The sequence below is a fragment of the Macrosteles quadrilineatus genome, unplaced genomic scaffold (genome assembly GCF_028750875.1).
Source record: "Macrosteles quadrilineatus isolate MER2022 unplaced genomic scaffold, UCM_ALF_1.0 Scaffold_1__1_contigs__length_201487025, whole genome shotgun sequence".
Classification (NCBI taxonomy): Eukaryota; Metazoa; Arthropoda; class Insecta; order Hemiptera; family Cicadellidae; genus Macrosteles; species Macrosteles quadrilineatus.
The window spans coordinates 20011351-20036044 of NW_026542594.1; the positions used below are offsets into that span (position 1 = coordinate 20011351).

At 36.2% G+C, this 24694-nt stretch overlaps 2 protein-coding genes across 2 annotated transcripts; both read right to left on the minus strand.

Moving 5' to 3' along the window:
* Window positions 1-5482: 5482 nt before the first annotated feature.
* LOC128995039 (uncharacterized) lies at window positions 5483-6925 on the minus strand. The gene has a single exon (XM_054419914.1). The coding sequence runs from the start codon at window positions 6923-6925 to the stop codon at window positions 5483-5485; it is 1443 nt and encodes a 480-aa protein (XP_054275889.1).
* A 13302-nt stretch (window positions 6926-20227) lies between these two features.
* On the minus strand, window positions 20228-24162 carry LOC128995048 (uncharacterized protein K02A2.6-like). The gene is made up of 2 exons (XM_054419926.1): window positions 24014-24162; window positions 20228-22892 (listed from the first exon to the last, which is right to left on the minus strand). Exons 1-2 carry the CDS (start codon window positions 24160-24162, stop codon window positions 20228-20230), a joined length of 2814 nt encoding a protein of 937 aa, XP_054275901.1.
* Between the last annotated feature and the right edge of the window lie 532 nt (window positions 24163-24694).

Below are 24694 nucleotides of genomic sequence, written 5' to 3' on the forward strand. Positions count from 1 at the left end.
GTCAACTCAACTAAGTAAGTAAGTAAGCTACTGCTACTGGTATAACCTTATCAGAATTTTTGTTTACTAGGCTACTAAGTTATAGCATAGATAAAACATACTCCCTTGTGTTGCTTAGTCTATGGTTATAGTGAGCTTTCTGGACGGCCCTGCTTTCTGTCAAGTAAATCTTGCATTTTCCTTTAACTAGCCTACTAACCAACAGACAATCAGAGTTGCGAGAAGATAAATTATTTTGAACTACAAGGCTGAAACCGGGCTTAACTTACCTAGTTTTGAAATGAGAATTTTTTAGAATAGGATAGGCTAGAGGAGTAGGACATTGGACGATTTGTCACTGGGCTAGTAGGTTAGGGCTATAAAAAACGACTCCGGTTTGAATGTAGGAATAGATTTTCAATTAAAATCGTTTTGGTTTAGAACACTATATGTTTTATATTAAATATTTTAATGGATTTATGATCATACATTTACATTTAAATAAATAATCCGTAAATTACTGAGCTGGTGTCACTCGCTTTCCATGTTATCTTATGGGACTTTCAGGGCTGGACAGCACCACTTGCAACGTTGCCAATTCTACAAGGCCGCGGCCTGTAGTTAAAGGCGGCCGTGGTTTAGCCCGGACGTGTTTGACGCGGACACCCTCAAAATGGTGTTTCACCCGGACGGACGCTTCAGAAATCCCCGCGCCACGGCTGGGTGGGTAATTCGTCGCTTTTCGCCCCCATTATATCGAGTAAGGACGCTCGGTGGCGTTTCCCTCCCAACACAGGGAATTATTACTATCGTAACCAGAACTGGTGGGCCCGTAGCTACAAGTGGTAGAAAATACAGTTTTTTTGTTTATTATTAATTCTATTCGGATTTCAAAAACTAAACGCTATTACTACCTGTATAATTGCAAGCACGGAATCTATAATGTTATAAATTACAATTAAAAATATTGAAAGTAAAAAGTAAAGCCTTCAAATGTTAGTATTATATCAAATATTGCACATACTTATTAACAATGAACCTGAGCATATTCCATAACAATTAGAGAATGATTACTTAGGTGGCTATTTTAAAATCAAAATTTAAACTTCAATTTTAGTCCTGCCCCACGGATGGGGAACAAGACTGTTTCATGATTTTTAGCCTGAATTTTATATACTGCTTTACTGCTGTACCGGATTTTTTAAATTATGACACAACTATATATTAATGACGTAAGCCGATTCTTTGCGTCAAAATTGTGGGCAACTGGGAAGTTGTAGAACGACCGGAGAGGGCTCAAATTAAAGGTCTCGATCCCGTAACGGTGGGAAAAATACCGGTAGTGAAATTCCAAAACTGTTTTGATCGTGATTTATCTTTAAGCCAGTATGCAAAATTACATTTGGATTACTCCATTTGCTAGTCTAAGCATACCTCAACACACCTTCTTTGCCTTTATTTGCATTTTTATATTTCACGAAGGCAATGTCTAACATTCAAATCAGGGAATCCTTTTTTATGCAAGTTAATCACGAAACTAAATCTACCTTAGTATGACAGTACCGTATTTATTCACAAACAAGTATATGTTTGCTGCCTTTAGCAGAGTGATTTACTTATGGAGTGATTCAAATAATCTATTGAAAATAACATCATCAAAAGCAAACAAAAACGAACAACAAACAAACTCTACACAAAAGTAAAGTAAATTAAAGTAATGTGTTCTCCATAAGAATAGCATTAGCAGCCATTTTACAGCTGATTTTTGTTTACTTCAATACTGCTGATCGTGATTTATCACTAATCCAGTACGCAATATTATAATTTAGAGGATTGCGTATATAATTCAAATATACTCTTATTTGCCAGTATATTCGGCAATGTACTGTATACTTTATAAAACCAGAAATAATGTTTTCTGCATAGACCCTTTTCGTTCGTCTAATAACATCCAAAGGCTCTCTAAGAGTTCAAGTTCTTATTTGTATACTTATCTATTTTGAGATAGACCTATTATGTTTTCACTAAGCTGAATGAATACATCGAAGTAACCTCTCTGAAACATCTGCAGTATATTGCAGTATATCAAATCTATACTATTATAAAAAAGAGGTGGTTGCTGTATGTGTGTATGGGAAAAGTAAACTCGAAAAATACTGGTCGGATTGGGCTGAAATTTGGCATGATGATAGCTCACATTCCCGATTAACATATAGGCATATTCTTATTTCAAAAATCCTTTCGGGCTCCGCCCCAGTGGCTCTGGAGTTTCCCATGTTAACCTTATGAGAAATGGAATTATTGAATCTTAACAGCTGTTTCAATTAAACAAGTTGGTTCTGATCTATGATGTTCAATAGCATTAAAGTTACAAGGATTACCAACAGGGTGCAGCACTATTATTTCTTTTACATTTATGACAACAGCTAATTTGCAACCAAAAGGTGAGTGAGCGTAGCGAACGAACTTCAACCTGGAGGCGAGTTAGCGTAGCGAACGAGCTAACCTGAAGGCATGTGAGCGCAGCGAACGAGCTCCAACCTAAAGGTGAGTGAGCGTAGCGAACAAACTTCAACCAGGACGTGATTGAGCCATGCGAACGAGATAATCTTGAAAATTAAGAAGTTAAACGGGGCAAAGCCCGCGGGTTACAGCTAGTATTTAATAAAATCACAATTTTATAATTATTTGCAAATCTACATGGCTTAGGCTTTCTAATGACCCATTAATTACAGGCCCACTTTTATAAACGGGCAGACTGGGCATATGCCCAGGGGCGCCGGCGGTTGGGGGTTTTATCAGCCGGGATTTCAAAAATAAAATGGGTGATTTCAACTTGTAGTCAAGTGATTTTCCTTTATTGCAAAAGTAAATAAACACAACAAAATTGAAAATACTCGACCTTCAGATTATACCTCGTGTAGTCAGGGAAAGGCAGGCAGCAGTGTGAACCGGGCGCACTCACTATACTATCAGAGGCAGGGAGGCCTGCATGGTGGAAGGAAAATACATAAGTGTGCTATTCCCATCATATGCTGACGTCACTCAGATTGCATACCATTTTACCATTGAGAAAAATTATAAAAACAATAACAATCAAATCAAAACAAATATATACTTATATGGCAATACATCAGCTGATTTTTTGTTTGCAATTTGGGTGACGTCCGCAAATTACGGGAATAGCATGTAGGCCAGCTGTAGTCTACAGACCTACGGTTCACGTGCCCCTCCTCTCCATCCCAGTCCCACCCCCATCCCCATAAGTCACAACTACAATACCAACTACCGCGAGGCGCCAGTCCGGCCAGTCCAGTACAGTACTCCTCCCTCAGTAGTCAGTCAGTAGGTTGTGTTCGTGTTGTGCCTGCTGCACAGTCTTTAAATCAGTCACAACACAACCTAAACTGTGACAGTCACTAGTCAGTGTTGACACTCACACTACAGTTAGTGAACCAGTAATAAATAAATAGAGAAATACAAGTAATTAGGCTTATAAACAGTGAAAAATGCATAAAAAACCTAGTGGAGCCGAGAGCTGCAAGCGGTTAGCTCAAAGAAAACAAACTCAAGAAGCAGATTTAAAGAACGTGAAATGTTAACCAGTATTTCCATTGATAAGGAATTGAAAACTCCCTCCCGAAACAAAACTGGTAAAAAAACACGCTAATGTATAAATATATATATGCATAGGCTTATAGTAGAACCATGGAAAAAACATACTCCTTAGTAGAATCTCGTTCAATACGTGTGTAATGCAATGAACTGTACTGTACTGAACAGTAATAATGGAATCACTGCGTAGTGCATTAAGCTATTAGCGCACGGCAAGAGGCATTCGCACAGCAACTACTGTCAAGTTCATTGCACTCACCCCAACCCCCAACCTACCTCCTGCAGAGAATTTCGGTGAACTGATGAGTCAACCCTCCTTCCCTCTTTCCCTCCCTACAATGCTGTGGTCAAAACCTTTATAGTTATATATATAGATACTTTGAAAATGGCCTTAGAGCCGAAACTATAGTCAGTAAATATTTTAATAAATAATTTTACTTGGGTACTATGTCTGGCAGAAGCTCGAAGGACTCTTGCGGATTAGGCCACCCTCACTCACACACACACACACTCTCACCAGCGGCGGCCCAGTACCTGCCCCTCCTTCCCCCGGCGGCCGGTGACTCACCACTGGATTGCACCAGTAAATAAGATGACAATGTAATTTTTTAATATTTTTCGTTTCATTTGCAATTATTTGTTTTCACAATAAAATTGTGAGTTTATCAAGCTAAAATTCGACTTGATCCCACGACTTCAAGCTTTCAAAAACACTATTTTTTATTTCTAGGTTGTATGAAAAGTGTGTTGCATAATATTTAGTTGTGATGAGTAAGCTTTTGATACGCACTAATCAAAGGTCTTTAAAATAAACTCAAGTTCCTTTAAAAAAATCTTTTATTAATCTCTAATACTATGATACACAATAACGTAGAGGACTTAGAAAAATACAAATGTACAATATATACATACGTAATAAGTTATAATACTCAGTACAACGTAAGAACCAGTTTGATAGATATTTTTAAAGGCTATACTTAAATTCTTAGTCTGGCTTCTGGCTTAGCGGGTAAAAATGTAAAAAATTGGTTTTAATTAAAAACTTTAAGATATGATAAAAACGTACTATTAGCCTCAAAATATGACATACAAATAAAACGGTAGAAAATATCAATTTATAAATAACTGGCACACACACTTAAAAATGATATTGAAACTAATAATAATAATAATAACAAAGTGAAACCCAGTTTGGCATAACGGGCCTAATTAAACTACATAAACGGTAAATATCAAACAAAACGATAAAATATCAAATCTTAATAAACGGGAGATAATGTAATATAATATCATACTAATGTTTAATTAATAAAACTATAAATAAAATAATTTAATACCAGGTTACAGCGCAACATTGTATGAATAAATAAACAGGATTTACGTTAATAACTTTTATTTTTCAATTTGTAATGTATTCTTTAAAGAAACAGTATAGGGCCTATTTATAACTGATTGAAAAACTAAATAGGCCTAAACATCATAAATAAATAAGAAAAAAATACAAGCCCGACAGTAAATATATTTAAAGTAAAAAATACATGCCCGACAGTAAACATATTTAAGGTAAAAATATAAGCCCGACAGTAAAAATATTTAAGGTAAAACGTATAAGTTGACAGTAAATCTATAAAAAAATACAAGCCTTCCAGCAAACATTTAAAGTAAAAAAATATGCCCCACAGTAAACATATTTAAATAAAAAAAATACAAGCCCGACAACATATTTAAAGTAAAAATAAAAATATCCGAAAATACTAATATCCTAGTAAATAGCAAGTCAATATAATAAAATCACAGATGGAACACAATTTTACGCTACTGTATTAGATTAAATAGTTTTTTTTATGTATCACAGACACATACCTCGCATCACTACCACACCAGGTGTCTAGTCTAAAGGAAAAATATCCAGATCTTCATCAGACTCGTCATCATTGTCACTTGATCCATCGTCGGAGTCATCTGGACACAAGTTGATGATAAAGTCCTGGATGCTAGAGTCATTCAGCCCCTCACTTGTCCAGTCGGCGTCGATAGATTTCTTGGCGTGGTCCACGTACTTCTTCCACTGTTCTGGCGTTACGGTGCTGATTGATTCCATGAACAGCTTCTGGATGTCACCCAACTTAAAAGTCTTGTTTCTTTCTTTTACGTACCCTTTGAGATACCCCCATACCATCTCTATGGGGTTGTAGTGGCAGTGGTATGGCGGAAGTCGAATCACCGAGTATCCTAATTCGGCCGCCCTTGCATCGATTGCATATTTTGGCTGGGGTGGTTTATGTAGCTTTACAACTTCATAGATTTCCCATTTTCTCAAGTCGGGACTAAACGGTATTTGTTTATCTTGCAGCCATTTCACCATCTCTGCTTTGTTGCTGCTTGTGGTTGGCGCTTTGTCTTTTACCCTTGAGTGGTACGGCGCGTTGTCCATCACAATCACACTTCCAGGGGGGATTGCTGGTAGCAAAACCTCAAAGAACCATCCCTCAAAAACGTCGCCATTCATGTCTTCATGGTAGTCGCCCGTCTTTTTGGATTCAAAAATAAGAGGTGGATCATTTATCCATCCCTTCTGTCCCCCCGCATGGCAAATAATCAAACGTTTACCCTTTCCCAAAGGGGTACTCAGGGTTCCTTTGACTGAATCGTCAGTCCAACCTTTGTCTTTCGTTAAATTTGCATTTATCCAAGTTTCATCCAAGAACACAATGTTTTCAGGATTTATATTGTGAATTTTTCTTAGAAACTGGCATCTCAGGAGTGCAACTGACGGTTTTTCCATCAAACATTTCCTACTATTAAACTTTTTGTATACAAAGCCTATCGCTTTAAGTATTTTAGCTAATGAAAATCTACTGCCATGAAACAGATCAGCATCTTTCAAGGAGACAATAAGTTTTCTAAGTGTCGGTACCTCTTTTCTTTCATAATAAGATAAGATGTGTCGGTGGATAGCTGATTTCTGAAAGTCGTCTAAATTACAAACATGGCTATTATACGACTTACGACGGGGTTTCCTCGGTGTACGGATGATGGTCCGGCTTTTCTTTGAAACAGGTGTTTCTTCATCTTCGAAGTCGTTTGTAGCACTTACGACTCGGCTTAAAGAGCCACATTCACTTCCGACGTCCTTCGTTACTTCTTTCAGTTCACTATTAATTCGGCGCACAGTCCTGTATGGCACTTTGCAAGCAGCGGCAACCCTTTCAAGAACCTTGTTTAAATCAATAAGAGGTCCAAAATTATTCTTCTCTAAATAAAAATAGTCTATCACAGACGCCACAATAGTTCTAGCTTGAGTATGTAATACTTCCCTTTTAGAAGTCATTATAGAATCACTTGTTTACGAAAAACTAACTGATCCCGCACTTAAAGAACAACTACCCTATCATAACTAATCTATAGGCCTAACTTGCGATGTTTCACTTGGTCACGTTCACGAGCTACTAAATCACAATCGCACAAAATGTTTCTTTCCTCACTAAACTGTGTCATCAGTGACTCACAGGATAGCCAAAGTGCGGGAAGTGGCCATAACGGGTAGATAATGTTATTAGAAAAGACAGCGCTGAGTCATAGTTTAAGCAAATAATATTCCATTTTGGGAACGCAAAGCTACAACCTCCACCGTTAGGGGTTAGAGAGCAAACCCTAACTCTAAAAAGGGATAACTTAATCAAATCTCTATTTAAACATTACGTTAAAAAAAAAGATTAAGTAGTAATCCCGTGCGGTCCAATGCGCTGCAAGTAAAAAGGTTTTAACTATCTTAAGTTTTAATACCACAGTCTAATATGGTTTTTATTCTGTAATAGTACTTTAAAAACAGACACAACAATCATTGACCACCTTTTAATTCATGGAAAATTGGTCTATAATGCTACCTTAGACCCCGTCACGTAAAAGAATCCCTTTGTAAATTTGGACACAAACCTACCGTTTATTTTAATGAATCTTTTTATTATAAGTTTTTTAAAGTGTAAGTTGGTTGCCAATTAGGAAATATTAGACCTACAACATTAACTATACATAGCTATACATAGTACCAAAGATTACATATGCTACGCAAAAAGCATATTTTGCGTAGCATATGTAATCTTTGATAGTACTTATCAAAGCTAACTCACATTAATAAAATATTATGCAAAAACCTATACCCCAGAAATCAAAATAGTGTTTTCAAAGCTTAAAGTCGTGGGATCAAGTCGAATTTTAGCTTGTTAAACTCACAACTTTATTGTCAATTCAAATAATTACAATTAAAACAAAAAATTTAAAAAATTTTCATTTTCATATTTGTTATGGCCGCAAGCCAGTGGTGAGTCACCTGCCGGGCGGGCGAGGGATGGGACAGGTATTGAGCAGCCGCTGGTGAGTGCGCGTGCGTGGGTGAAGGGTCGCCTAATCCGCTGGAGTCCTTCGAGCTTCTGCCAGACTATAAGTTTATTAATGAATCTTTATTTATATATATATATAAGGGGGGCGCTGCTTTTGGGTTTGCCCAGGGCGCCACTGACCCTTAACGCGGCCCTGATTAATTAACAAAATCGTTCCAGTGGAAGTCTAGATTTAGTTGTACAAAGTTTAACAAAAATATCCCAAACTCAATATTTTCTCATTACTATAAATTCGGAGGTTGCTTAGCTTTTTTGCAAATAACTTTTAAATGGTGAGGAAATCGACCAAAGTGAAAGGTAATATTCTGAAAGAGAATAAAGTTTCCTACAAATTGATACCATGCACTTCTTGGAAATATTCAAAAATGGCAGCTAAAAGTCGCGCCCAAATAAAAAGTGTGAAAAACACCGTTTTCAATGTATTTCTTATGGAAAACACGTTTTCTTTAATTTATCACCATAAATCATAACAAAAACAAACTTTCATAATTAAAGTTCATTGTTGGTGATGGTGAGTTAATGTTGTTCAAAGGTTTATTGCGGACATTTTCCATCACGAATGTAAAAAAACAATACACAACTTTTCGGGATCTGGAATCTGATCCCGTCTTCAGGTGAAAAAAACTTAACTAACACATTACAACTAACAATACACAAACGCCCAACCTAAGTTGGAATACACTACAGAGGGTAGTAGTCAAAAAATATGCACTGTATAGCAGTCAAGTCATGATACAACATGCAATTAATAACAAATCACAAAACACTATAATCATAAAAGGTTTAACGTAAAAAACTAACACAATGGAACACTAAAAGCACTGCACGCAATGACTCCACCAATGAGAATGAGACTGAACCAACATGGCTGACCAATCGGAAACACGGAGACAACAGAAATGGCTTCCGGTCACTGGAAAAGTAAAACCAACAAAATGGCGGAGCGATGTACGATGCCGCAAGATGGGTGTTAATTATGTTTATTCCTATCATGAGTTTTACTACGAGTTAACATAACGTGCGAATTTTGAGGAGAGCTCGTTATTTCCCTATTTATTGAACAATTAAGTTCCCTATCCTTTAGTTCCTTGTTCAAAATGGGTAGCCAATGTGGCCTTATTTCAACCGATGACTGACTGATTGGTTGGTCTGCTAATTTAATGTATGAGGCTTCAATGAGTTTACGTTTGAAAAAATGAGGTTCCTTATGGACAATTTTTGCCTCTTCAAAATTCATACGATGATTTTCGGACCAGCAGTGATGAGCGATCTTAGATTTAACCGAAACGTTGTGTATTGTTTTTTTACATTCGTGATGGAAAATGTCCGCAATAAACCTTTGAACAACATTTCATAATTATTTGCAAATCTACACAACTTAAGCTTTCCGACGACCCATTAATTAATAAAATCGGTCCAGTATAACTCTAGATTTAGTTGTACAAAGATTTTTAAAAGTGAATCTATAAAAGAGGATGTTTGTATATTTGTTTGGCAGTGATAAACTCAGACACCGCTGAACCGATTGCCACGAAACTTGGTACATACGCGTAGAATGTCATGGAATAGGTTTATACACCATCAATTTCGCGATCCGTCCAATCGGCTCCGCCCCAGTGGCTCTGGAGTTTCCCATGTTAACCTTATGAGAAATGGAATTAATGAATCTTAACAGCTGTTTCAATTAAACAAGTTGGTTCTGTTCTATGATGTTCAATAGCGTTTAAGTTACAAGGATTACCAACAGGGTGCAGCACTATTATTTCTTTTACATTTAGGACAACAGCTAATTTACAAGCAAAAGGTGAGTGAGCGTAGCGAACGAACTTCAACCTGGAGGCGAGTTAGCGTAGCGAACGAGCTCCAACCTAAAGGTGAGTGAGTGTAGCGAACGAACTTCAACCAGGACGTGATTGAGCCATGCGAACGAGATCATCTTGAAAATTAAGAAGTGAGAATGAGAATGAGAATGAGAATGAGAATGAGAATGAGAATGAGAATGAGAATGAGAATGAGAATGAGAATTTTATTTGGTCTTTTAAACATGCAGTTACATGCAATCAGACAAGTCATATAATAATCATCTGGCAACAATCAGTTAGGCTAACAGTCCCAGTTAGTAAACTGGGTTGACTTAGCTTAAATCACACCATGCACAAAAACAGGCAAATATAATTAAGTTAAACGGGGCAAAGCCCGCGGGTTACAGCTAGTTATATACAGGGTGTTCATTTGAAAACTTTCCATATCTGTTGTGTGCAAAGGTAAGGCTTTTAACACTTGTTTGTTCTCAATTCCCCCTAATTTGGACATGCCAAATCCAATAAAATTATTTTCAATTTTGAAAAATGCCCCAAAAAGGGCCCAATTTGGGGGGTAGGGGTGCTTTTTGAGAAATTTTCAAATGTAAACATGGGTTGTGTGATACATCAATTTAAAGGTCTAATCACCCCGATCATTTTGGTGCAAAAAAAGATTAATTATCTTTAACTGTATTTACAGGGTGGGTCAAAACGTTTTAAAAAAGGACTTTGAAGTTAAGTACCGTATTACCCTAAATACTGAACGGAACAGCGCCAAATTTCTTTCCAAGCTTATTCTTGAGCTACTCTTTAAGATAACTTGTAGTAAGGGCATTTTCCATGTTATTTTCTAATCAAAAAAAAAATCTCAAATTTTAAGAATAAAAGAAAGCTGAAAACTCAAAATTCTTAAATAGCAAGGTATGACAAATTTCATACCACGTGAAAGGTCCTTTTTTAACAAACATTTTACGTATTTAAGTTTTCTTTCTATCTCTTACCGTTTAAAAATTGCAGTAGAGAAACATAATTTTCTATGGTAAAATTGTAACTAGTTTTCTAATAAAACAGCCAAAATTCGTCTCTAGACACATTAAATGGTGCAATAACTGAAGGAAACAATTCATAATTATTTTTAGGCAGATAGGCAAACAAGTCATTACGTTTTACTTTGTGAAAAACAAGTTTTATAGCTGATGAGAAAAACCCAAGCGTGGGCCGCTTTCTGTTGTACCATTGACTAGTCAATGGTAGTACTAATTTCAAAAGTACCATTTTCTGTAGTACCTAATCAAATATGGTGTAAACTTAAAAAAATAGACTTTATTTTTACTTATTGGTCATAACAAAAGTGTTCCAGGATAACTGCAAAGTGTTTAACAATAGATATCCAGGTATAACCTTGAGTCATATGGCTGTAAATGATTTAGTTAGGAAGTTTTCTGAAACTGGCTCAGTTACCAATGAGAAAAGAACAGGATGAAGAGTCCAAGATGAATTCTGACACACGTTAAAGTAGTCGATCAATTTGTTATGAATCCTACTACATCGTTGTACAAAGTGCAATGTGTTTTATTAGAAAACTAGTTATAATTTTACCATAGAAAATTATGTTTTTCCACTGCAATTTTTAAACGGTAAGAGATAGAAAGAAAACTTAAATACGTAAAATGTTTGTTAAAAAAGGACCTTTCACGTGGTATGAAATTTGTCATACCTTGCTATTTAAGAATTTTGAGTTTTCAGCTTTCTTTTATTCTTAAAATTTGAGATTTTTTTTTATTAGAAAATAACATGGAAAATGCCCTTACTACAAGTTATCTTAAAGAGTAGCTCAAGAATAAGCTTGGAAAGAAATTTGGCGCTGTTCCGTTCAGTATTTAGGGTAATACGGTACTTAACTTCAAAGTCCTTTTTTAAAACGTTTTGACCCACCCTGTAAATACGGTTAAAGATAATTAAACTTTTTTTGCACCAAAATGATCGGGGTGATTAGACCTTTAAATTGATGTATCACACAACCCATGTTTACATTTGAAAATTTCTCAAAAAGCACCCCTACCCCCCAAATTGGGCCCTTTTGGGGCATTTTTCAAAATTGAAAATAATTTTATTGGATTTGGCATGTCCAAATTAGGGGGAAATGAGAACGAACAAGTGTTAAAAGCCTTACCTTTGCACACAACAGATATGGAAAGTTTTCAAATGAACACCCTGTATATAGAATAGATTTGTGGATGGATACTGTTTTACTAAGGTAGCTTTGGTCTTGTGGTTGATTATAATATACAGGCTTCTTTTTTATTACTTTCATTACATTTTTCATTACTTAATATTCTTATTATTATAATTGATGTAGTATTACAGAAATTGATAAAATTTGTGCCCTGATTTACGATAATATTATATGACTTTCATACAAAATGTAATACAAGTTTTCCGTCATTTTATTTTTGCTTACTGTGTGTGATATTTACATAATGAGCTGCAGGTAATGATTCCTGACAAAAGTTCAGTAGGTAGGGTACAACATAGGCCTATCGATTTTATGTGAAATCATAAATTGTTTTTTTGCTAATACAGTACCCTACGTTGTGCAATTCTTATGTACCCATTAACTTATAATTTGTTTTTCAACTAAGTAAACTTTTAAGTAAGCGCAATATTTGAAAATTAAATCGTATGTTGAAGTATTTTCATACATGTATCAGCGCCTCATATAATTTTTACTAGGAAGCCTTATAAGTTAGCCTAACTTGAAAGAAAGATATTTTTCCAAACTAAGAGGTCCAATTAATTTTTTTTAATAATGCAAAATAATACAACTTCCTTTACTGTAACAATTACGGTTCAAAAGTTATTGCAACTTTTGGGGGTTTTTGTACAAAATTATTATAGTTACTCATCCCACCACTTACCCATGATAAAGGTTGTTTACAAGCTTATGGGAGAAAGTATGTGTCAGATTTGTGATACTGTTTATTTAGTTTCTTTAGACTATTTAAAGATTTTTACACATTTTTTAATTTTCTTCTATTTGCCGAAAGACATTTTGTTGGACAACTTCAGGTTCGTGTTCAGAACCTCCAAAAATATAAAGTAAGCCTTAAAAAACAATTACCTATGAACTTTCCACTTCAAGCCCTTTTAAAAACCCACTTGACTAGACTATAAGGTCGTTATTTTAAATACAAAATTAATGTAGGTTAGGATAAGGTTGCCGTCATAAATATCCTTATATATAATTCTGTAAGACAAAATTTTTACCCTAAAATTGTGAACGTCTGGTAAGTTGCAGAAACGTGGGAGGGGTCTTAAATTAAAGGTCTTGACCCCAAGGACTCAGGAAAAATAGCAGAATTTCCATAAAGTTACAAGAAAACGACATGTAACGTTAAATATTCTTTGTAATAACTAGCTGTTACCCACGGGCTTCGCCCCGTTTGAGTTCATAAGTTTAATAGCATTATTGATTGGTTGAGTTGGGCTGAAATAAACAAAACAGAATAAAGTAATACAAACAAATAAGTACAGCTGAGGAATTTTAACATTAGGTAAATGGAAAGTTTCCTTTAGAAAAGAATTACGACCTTAAAGGGCAATTTATGAAATAATGGATAGTTTTGCACAAGGTTTCTCGTCATTACGAACATTTTAAGTATATGGTTTATGGGCATGGTGGAAGATGTTTGTGACTCGGTCCCTGCACTGAAGCTTTGCTTCATAGGGACCTGATTTCAGATTATTTAATGTAAAAAGTATATGTAATGTTTATTTTTTCTAAATAAATGAATCAATTGAATTGAATGAATTATATGAATTATATGTTTGCTGCCTTTAGCAGAGTTAAACTTATGGAGTGATTCAAATTATTTATTGATAATAAATATATTTTCATGACTCACAACACCGTATAACATCAACAAAAGCAAACAAAGGCAAAACACCAAAATGTTTTTTTTACACAAAATATATGGTGTACGGGGAAATCTATTCTGACACATTGATAACATATTTATGAGATTTTTTAAATATTAAAATAATTTGTCAATTATTCAGCTTTTTAGGGACTTATGTCCTTACAAGCCACTAGTGATATTTATTTAAGTAAATAAAATAGGTATGTTGAACTTTAGCTTATGTTCTTTATTTTCACACCTATTAATAATTGCTGCGGCACGCGTGATGCGCCAATATTTTGGTAATAATAAAAACTAACACTTTTAACTGAACTATGATTTTATTGATGTAAATATGAACAAATTGTATCAGTGGACTGTATAGTGAAACTACAATAAATGAATTTCTATATCGAAACTGATTTGGTTGTAAACTAAATGTGAATTTAAGAATATTATGAAGCTGAAAGAAAGCAATGTTATTCGGCCGAACACGACAATCTCTAGGCTAGACCCTACTAATCATATTGACCACAGAACACCCTTAACCCACGGTCCTAGATAGCAATTCTAAAGACAAATAGAAAGGGAGTTTATGTGACCGTATTAGTTCTTTACGCAGAAGGACGGTCTCAACTGCTTTGTTAAGAAGCCGACTTGCCCTAGCAGAACGAATGAGTGGTTTATGCGATCGTAAACAACTCTAGATGTTTGACAATATTTGAAATTTAGAAACGTAACTATCTTCTAAAAACATAAATATAAAGACACACAACAGATGAATTAGATACACTCTCCCCAACAATGATTGTTTCAAGCAAAATTACTCATAAATAAAAAACAAATTTTTGAATGAATAGTATACAAGTATTTGCCAAAATCGTGTACGCCATCTTTAATTTTGGACTTCCGAGACTCCGATTTCTTTATACCGTTTCCCTAGTAAATGGTAAATGCACACAATTCTTAGTCAAAATAACCAATTAAACAATTTAAAGCAATTTTCTTAGGGTTGTCTTACGGATTTACTCGACTATATTCAAATCTTTGAATTATGTTTCAATTGTTTACTTATTAGTTCAGTATATTTTGAAAACACAGAAATTGATGTTGCTGACAAATGCTGTGAATACTATTCAGTGACACAAGAACAAAAAATCTATGTAAATAATACCCCCGCCGCAGCAAGCCTGCAGTCTAAGCGAATTTCCATTTACCCGGTTCGTTCGATTTTTACTAAAATATTCCCACAAAATTGTCAGATTTATTTCCTATTTCTAAATATCATTAAATTTAGTGAGTACTTAGGTTTGCTGCTACGGGAAAGATATTGAGGTGTGATTTTTATTGAAATGTTGATAACTATGTTGATAGCTTAGTATGAAATAAACGAAATTGCCAAATTTGATTAAAATATATCCATAAACAATCAAACTACAACAGTTTATTTATCCTCCATAAGAATAACATGGGAATGTTAAATTTACAATTTTTAAAATTATCTCCAAACCGTTGGGCATACAACAACTCTTCAATATACGAGTACAAAATTATTTATTTTTTAAGCTCTACAATATGGTTTGGAGAGAAATTTAAAAAAAATTGTGTTTTGGGGTCAAAAATAGGAAAAATCAATTTTCACCCCATAAAACTGGTTAGCAAACTCGTTCGAATAAACGTAGGTTTACACGTTTGTGCCAAAATGTCATCAAAATCGGATCATTTTTGCTCTAGTTATCCTCAAAACGATAACGTAAATCGGTTCCGGGTCTAGTCTTACCATGTGTTACATGTGTCTTACCATGAGACCTACGGTGAATTTTTGCTTAGTCCCTATATAGGAAATTCGCTAAAATTAGAGTTTTGTCTGTACACTGCTTAGAATCATAAATGTTTCGGTTAGTTTCATCGTATGGAACGAGTATTACGATAGGAAAGCCAAAACGCGTGTATCTCAATTTCTGTATAAAAAGGTTTAGGTGTAAGGTTATAAAAAGTACAAACAAAGAAACAGCCAAGAATAAATTATTCACAAACACAATTGTAGCGTATTACAATGTAAATGATCACTGTTTTACAGGGTTTTGCCCGTGGTCTGTGTGTACTGTTATCCAAGTGACAGCCGGTCTATGTGTAAGATGCAAATGTATACTTCGGTCTGTGGCAATGACCGCGGCACGTGTTAAACGTGTCGACATTTTAGATGAGTACGGTAACGCCAAACCCTGAACATATAAATCAACAAATCCTAAATTAACACATAGACCTATTCACGTCTTAAATTTAAATTGAAGATTCCACAGCATTTTAGAGTTTAAAGATTTGTCTAACCCTTCTAAAATGTTAACATTAAAAATTTGGACGTCCACGGGGAGTAACCAGAGGTGACTAGGCCTACGTGTTAGGTACTTGTAATTGGGTTATTAGAAATTATAGATAAAACATAGTCTCTTAGCTATTAACCTACAAAATCAGAGCTTTATTGCTTCGGTAGTTTAGGTGTGTTTGAAAGAACTGGGCGCTGGGAGGCAAAACGCGATAATTCCTCGGACGATTCGGTAACGGGGATTCCCCGCGAGCCGGGTAGATGCAGGGAGACGTCCGCTCAATTACCCACCCGAACCAGTTTTGTCCGCCTCACGCACTGTCCGCCTCAAACACGTCCGGGGGAAACACGGCACCCTGAGAGTTACAGGCGGCCGTGGTTGAGGCCTACTAATCGCAAAAATAGTTCTATTCATAAAATAAAATTATAAATGCCACAAATTCAATTTTATAATTTTTTATTATAAAACTAAACTATCATAACCTAAATGAACTAACCAAATTTGCTGATAATGAAATGAAATTAAAAAAGTTTACTAATAAAAAAAATTTTGGGAAAGACTTGTTGAAGAACAGGTGCTTGCTTCCTGACATTGTTTGATATATGTTTTACCATAGATAAAACATACTCCCTTAGTTGGTACATAAACCCTTGTGTTGGTTAGTCTATGGTTTTACTTATTGTTCTCATATTTGAAGTTTGAACAGATTGTAATATAAATACCGATGAAAAAAATGTTTTGAAGAATTTTCCTAACCTAGCTTGTGTTTGTAAATGAACGTTACCGTTACTGTTAGAAGATGAGTGAAATGGATAGTGAAAAATATTGTTCGTAACCTCCTGTATATTGTCGGGTCAGGTAAAATCTTGTACGTTACGCGTTACGCAATAGCGTGTTTACATCAGTTCGGTAAATTATGCAACTCGCTTCCGCTCGTTGCACAACATTCACCTGCGTGATGTAAAAACGCTCTTACTATACTTGTAAGGTAAATAGCTATTACAAAAGCTTGGTTACTGCCGGTTACTGGACTATGAAAATATTGACTCCGCATTAAGTTGTACAGATATAGATTTTCAATTTATATTGTTTTGGTTTTTAATTCTGTATGTTTTATTTTCAATATTAATAAGTTTATGTTCATAGATTTAATTGAAATCAATAATGTGCGGATAAATGATCTGATGCCTTCTGTCTGTCATGTTATGTTGTTGGACGTCTGACACTAAAACAACCCTACTTGTGACGTTGTCTATTCTACAAGGCCGCGTCCTGGATTTTAAAGGCGACCGTAAGAGTTAAAGGCGGCCGTGGTGCAATGCACGGTAAAAGTACATAACGTTACTTTTCCGTGTTTAGGCACGGTAAAGGGCAACTTTCCAGCCTATCAATACGGATGAATAGGTACGTGTTTTAAAGGTGACCGTAAGAGTTAAAGACGGCCGTGGTGCAGTGCACGGTAAAAGTACATAACGTTACTTTTCCGTGTTTAGGCACGGTAAAGGGCAACTTTCCAGCCTATCAATACGGATGAATAGGTACGTGTTTATGTGTAGTATGATTTAAAATAAATAAATTACTTAAGCCGGGTTTTCCTCGACGCGGAAGGGGAGCGCGGAGAGCGGAAAAGTGATTAACATGGCATTCCGCTCCACTTATAGGAAAACAGTAACATTAAATTACCTAAGACAAGAGGAGTCCGCTCTCCACGTTCCTCTCTCCGCGCTCCGCTTCCGCACCTAGGCAAACCATAGATATATATGAGGAAAACCCAGCTTTAAGGAAACGGAATGCTTCTTGTTGTAACTGTTACAGTTATTCAGTATCTTATGAGTAGAATGAGCAAGAAGTAACTTTGCCACAGACCTAAGATTATGTTCCTAGAGTTCCAAAAAAAGGCAAGCAATTTTACTGCGGCGAGACGGTCGATGGTCGTATGGACGGACGGCGACGATGGTCTTTACTTTACGAAACTCAAAACTTGGGACTGCCCAAATTATAATAATTATTTCAGAGATAAACATCTTGAAGAAACTATAGGAAGTATAGAAACAACCTACAAGAAGCCCTGAAATCTGGAAATGATCATATTTACAAGGAAATGAACAATTATTTGAAGGAAATAGGAAAAGCAATATAAAAGAACAAAGAAACACAAACACTATTAGAATCACATTTATGTTGTCCACTCTTGGGTTTCTTAATCCGTGACCCTCCTCTTCTCTTCTGGGTAGTTAGGTATGCCTGATGGGGCCCTGGTAAAGAAGATCATCTATCTCGACCATCCTAAAGAATCCCTTGAACCTTTAGATTATCCTATCTTGAATATATAATTAGGTTCATTAACAAAAACTAGAACAATATCAACATGAAACATTGTGCATATTTATGAAGAGACGTATTTAAGTATCTGCCGCCTCTAGGCAACAAAGTTTGCCGCCGCCCCTCCCGCTCCCATTTTTCAACGCACTCCCCGACCTCACTAATATCACCTCAATGGCCAATACATGCCCTGTCAGCTGGTTTTGTGGAAAAATAATCGGTAATATTGCATGCTGCATCAACAAATTTAATAACTTTTCACCACACTATGATGTTTTTAGCTGTTTTACATGCGTTAATTGGTGGCTGAAAGTTACGAGGTCAGTCTCAGCAAGATAAACCTATCATCGGAACCAAGGGAATGAGCGGTTCTTCTAACCTCAAAGTCGTCAAGAGGAAGAAATGGATATTTGTTTCAAGACTTTCTCCTGGTGTGTGCTGTGATGATCTTAAAACCTACTTAATGGACAGTAATATACAAAACGCTGACTGTGAAGAACTACCTACACGATACACGTCCTACAAGTCTTTTAAAGTCGGTCTGTATCCCATGGATGCTGAGAAAGTGTTGGTCAGTGAGTTTTGGCCGGCTGGTACTCTCATATCTAACTATGTTCAACGCAAAAGAAGGACTTATATTGACTCAGGGTCTGTAAATGAGACTAGCAATTCTTTAAACGAAGAGCGCCCCAGTCTCCCTGCCACAACCTAGGTAATGATCATGACCTAGGCCTAGAACTCAATATCACATCGAACATTAGTAAAGACTTTTCTACAAATAGGCTTGTCCTAACATTCCTGTTTCTAAATATTCAAGGTTATGGTGATAAACAAACTTTGCTAGAAGATATGTCACTGCAACATAACTATGATTTTATATGTCTCTCTGAACATTGGATATCTAAAATAAATGTAGACTTCTGCACCCTTAAGGGCTACAATCTAGTCAGTAAATTTGCCCGTGATAGCTCTAGCAGAGGTGGAACTCTATTTTTTTCCAAAAGTGAACTTCAGTGCTGTGAAATTAACCTTTCAGACTTTTGCATTGAAAAGTCTATTGAAGCGTGTGCTGTAGTTATAAGTAAGCACAAGCTTATTCTTATCTCTATATACCGCACACCAGATAGCAGTGTATGGCTATTTCTTGAAAACCTGGAAAAAATTCTCCACCTTATCTCAAAATGGCCCAATTACAAAATTATAATTGGTGGTGATGTTAATGCCCAGTTCGACGTTACCAAGCCAAGTACTCCGGTCACCAGACTCCTGAACCTATTAAGACAACATAACCTGTATCACCACAACGACCAACCAACAAGATATAACGCCTGCCTTGACAACGTGTTCACAAACTGTGGCAGCGACAACCTCTCCACCTCTGTTGTTCCTTGTCACTTTTCGGACCATGATGGACTCGCTCTGTTTGCTATTGTATGTAAAAACCTTGAGCCTGTAAATACAGACGAGAATACCTTTATAAGGCCTTTCTCTGAACACAATCTCACACTTTTTAAGTCAAAAATGCTCAACACTGATTGGACAAAGGAATTGACTACCCTTGGAACACTACAACCAGGTAACATTTTTCAAAACTTTTTTGACACTTTTATGCATGAGTTTGCTTTGTGTTTTCCACTGATTAGATCTAAGCCTCAGAATAACAAGAACACACTTAAACATAGTTGGTTTGTGTATCACGACCGTCTATACTTCTCGTGATAATAATACTCAGGAATGATCTAAATTGGTAACATTTTATTTGAACATGTCTTTTGTAAGAAGTCTCTAACACTAATAACAATATTTGTTTACATCTGATCATAATAATATAATATCCTAAATAAAACATATGTTTTATTTACAGTCTTGAAACATCCCCCTCCTTAAAGGTCGAGTCTCCTTGGAGGATGTACTTGACGTCCGTGTCTAGTCTTGTAACTTGAGTTGTCCTCTTGTGGTTTTGGACTTCTGGTACAGACACTTGTTGAATTTTGTTCTGTCACATTGTCTCGTGATGGTGTACTTTTCAAGTCATCGGGAAATGGTAGAAGATGGAAACGGTTTCTTCTTAGGTCTCTTGTATCAGTCCTGACAATATATGATCGTGGCTCAGTTGCTGTTTTTACAACCGTTCCAGGTTTTCCCACGTCAGATATCCAAACGCTGTCTCCAGATTTCAAACTTCCAAGAGATTTGGCACCATGCCTGGAGTCATAATTTCTCTTGTACTTTTCTCTATAATTCCTCTCCCTTTGTTTCAAGCCACTCAAATCTGGCTTTTCTGTTAAAAGTCCTGGCAAAACTGGTAGGTTGTCTCGTAAACGTCGTCCCATTAGTAGTTGTGCAGGGCTAAACCCGTTCGATATTGGAGTGTTACGGTATGATAAGAGTGCCAGGTAAGGGTCTTCTTTATTTTTCTTTAGGATGCATTTTGCTACCTTCACTGCAGCCTCTGCAGCTCCATTACTCTGATGGAAGTGAGGGCTACTTGTCTTTAACTTGAAATTGTAGTCTTTGGAAAACTGCTGGAATTCCGAACCTTGACGCATGGTGAATTGGGTTCCGCTGTCGGTTCTGATTTCTTCTGGAATTCCATGACGACTAAATACTGATTTACATTTTTCAATGACTTGATGACTTGTCAAAGAACGTAAGGTTGCAATTTCAAAGTATCGTGAGTAACAATCTGTTAACACGATGAACCATTGACCACTTAACTTGAAAAGATCCATTGCTGCAATCTGCCAAGGTCTTGAAGGGAACTCTGCTGGAATAAGTGGTTCGTTTTTATTTTTCCTGTGCTGAATACATTGTGGACAACTTTCAACCATCTTTGCAATCTCACGAGATATTCCTGGCCACCAAAGACTGTTGCTGGCTCGGAGTCTACATTTTGTTATTCCCAAGTGTCCTACATGGATTCGTTTTAGCATTTCTTCTCTCAATGCTTCTGGAACATATATTCTTGTTCCTCGTAATACAAGATCATCAGCAACAGAAAGTTCTTCCTTTACGTTGAAAAATGTCTTTAATTGATCTGGAATTTCAGATTTTTCTGGCCAACCATCAATGATTAAGTTCCGTAATTTCATACAAATTGGATCTTGTCTTTGACAATGTAGGATTTTCTGTATGTTTTCATCAGTAGTTGGAACATTGGAAATGACTTGTCTCACGTAGTAAGTGAGTTCCTCCTCTAAGTCATAGTTTTCAGTGTCCTTTAGAGGGTTACGTGAAAGACAGTCAGCTGTTATTAGGTGTTTTCCAGGAGTATACACAAGATTGTATGAGTAACGCATCATTCTTAGTCTTATTCTCTGTAGACGTGGAGTTAATTCATCTAAGTTTTTTGACGTCAAAATCTTCAAAAGTGGTTTATGATCTGTCTCGATTATTATGTCCTTACCAACTATGTAGTCTTTCAACTTGTCACATGCCCAGGCGATTCCCAGAGCTTCTCGTTCTATGTTGGAATATCTTCTTTCTGTATCAGTGAGAGAACGTGATATGTAGCTTACTGGTTTGAATGTGCCACTTTTTTCTCGTTGCAACAATACTCCGCCGATACCAAATGATGATGCATCAGATGAAATCATTGTTTGAAGATTAGGGTCATAGAAAGCTAAGTGAGGAGCCGTAGTAAGAAGATTTTTGATAGTATCAAAAGCTTTTTGTTGTGGTTTGTCCCATATCCATTCATTATTTTTGTTGAGTAGCTCGTGAATAGGCTTCAAAATCTCAGACCTATTTGGAATATATCTTCCACTAAAATTGATCATTCCAAGATATCTTTGTACACCTTTCACATCAGTTGGAGGCTCCATCTCAGAAATAGCCTTAACTCTCTCCTGATCAAGAGAAATGCCATCAGCACTCAGTTCAAAGCCAAGGAACTTAATTTTTGGCTTTGAAAAGACTGTTTTCTCTTTATTCAAGGTAATGCCTTCCTTTTGAAGCTTTTCCAGAACCTCCACCAAAACCTTGTCATGCTCGGCTTGTGTGCTTCCCCATATTAGGATATCATCAATGTAAGCTTTTACATTTCTTTGATCACTAAGAGCAGCATGGATGCGTTTCTGGAAATACTCCGGAGCTGATGTAATGCCAAAGGGGAGGACCTTGAACTTAAATCGTCCCCAAGGTGTCAAAAAAGTGGTGAGATCTTGTGATTTTTCTTCCAAAGGTATTTGCCAAAACCCGTGATTGGCGTCTAGTTTAGAGAACACAGTAGCTCCTTTGATCTGTGCTATTGTGTATTCTATCCCTGGAATTGGATGTAACTGGCGCCGAACACTTTGGTTTAGTTTCGAAAGATCAACACATATCCGGACGTTACCGCTGTCTTTCTTTGGTACGACGACCATCGGAGAACACCAAGGTGTAGCATGGTCTACTGGAGTTATGACCTCCATATTTACCATTCTTTGAACCTCTTCCTTGGTTTTTGACCATAATGGTAGAGGTATTCGTCGAGGCACTGTAATTGAGAATGGCTTTGCTCCCATTTTTAGCTCAATTTCATAAGCTCCGTTCATTTTACCTAAACCACTGAAAAGAGATGGATATTTTTCGTACCAGTTTGTCGAAGTTGAAGACACACTTCGGACAACTTGTAGAAGGTTTAGTTTTTCAATGGCTGGTTTACCTAGGAGTGGTGTTTTACATTTTTCTGCTACATAAAAATGCTCAAAACAAGATTTGTTCTTATAGTCTAACTTTACATTTACCATCCCTCGTACAGCTAACTGAGTCCCATCCGGTCCTGAAAGTCTTTTACACGTATGTTGTAATGGAACTTTTTTGTTTAGCTTTATATTAGCTGGCAAAACTGAAACGTCTGCTCCAGTATCGATTTTAAACTTAATAATGTCAGAATCATTAAACCTGAGGTCAATTTCCCAAGATTCAGGGTTTAGAGCACTGTTTTCAGTAATTTTACCTATGAATTCTTCAGAATTTGATGAATTTGTACAATATTGATTAACAAACTGTGGTTCACTACTGACTTCATTAACCTTTTGCTTAGAACAAACTTTAGCAAAGTGACCGTTTGCTTTACCCAACACCGAACGTTTTTGGCAGGACACAAGCCTCGGCGATGGGATGGAGTATTCCCACACCATTTACATAGGTTTTCTGGATTGTATTTTCCATGGTTATTAGAAACTGTTTTCTTACAAAAAGACTTTTTAGGAGTGGTAAATTTTACCCGATCAACGGAGGGATCAGCTAGGTCAAGTTTTTGCCTAACTAATGCCTCTGAACTGCGAAGAGCATCAACTGCAGTTTCTAATTTTAGTGAGCTTTGTAACTGTAAGCGATCACTAAGGTTTTGATCATTCATTCCAACGATAAGTTGCATGAGAATCATTTCATCCCTTAAATCTCCCCAGTTGCATGGTTTTGCAAGAGTATGTAAGTCTGTGATGAAATTTTCAGCAGACTCTGAGGATCCCTGTTTTCGTCTAAGAAATTTAGCACGCTGATAAATTATGTTTGTTTTAGGAACGAAATGGTTTTCGAATTTTCCCATAATCAATTCATAATTTTCCAACTCATCAGGGCTTAGATTAAAGGAATCAAATATTTCCTCAGCCTTATCCCCCATACAGTAGCAAAGAATGTCAACTTGCCTTTTCCCATGTGCTTTATGTAGATCGCTGACTGACCTGTACCTTTCAAAGCGTTTCTTCCACGCACTCCAATCATAGGGGTTGAAGGAAAAATTGTCTGGAGGCTTGACATGGATTTGATTTCTTTGAAGTCTGTTCTCTTCAATTTCCTGTTGGATCTGTAGGTTTACATCAGACTGCGCCATGTATCACGACCGTCTATACTTCTCGTGATAATAATACTCAGGAATGATCTAAATTGGTAACATTTTATTTGAACATGTCTTTTGTAAGAAGTCTCTAACACTAATAACAATATTTGTTTACATCTGATCATAATAATATAATATCCTAAATAAAACATATGTTTTATTTACAGTCTTGAAACAGTTTGATGATAATTTATTCAGGCTCAAGGAACAACTTCATCTTAAATACCTTAACCTTAAGTCTAGTAATAATTGTCCTACCCTTAAGTTGGAATATCAAAATTCTAAGAAGTTCTATAGAAAAGCAATCAATGATGCCAAGCTAAAACACAATGCCAAGGTAATAGAGAACTCGCAAAACAATGCAAAACTGCTTGGAAAATTGTAAAAGAGAACTCTGGTGGTAGTACAAAAAAAGTTGACATTCCCTTGCATCCCAATGATCTCAATAAAGGTTTTATTGACTCTGTAATTAGTATTAGATCTGAGATAAGTAGTGTAAATACTTCTTTTGATGTTTTTCTAAAGA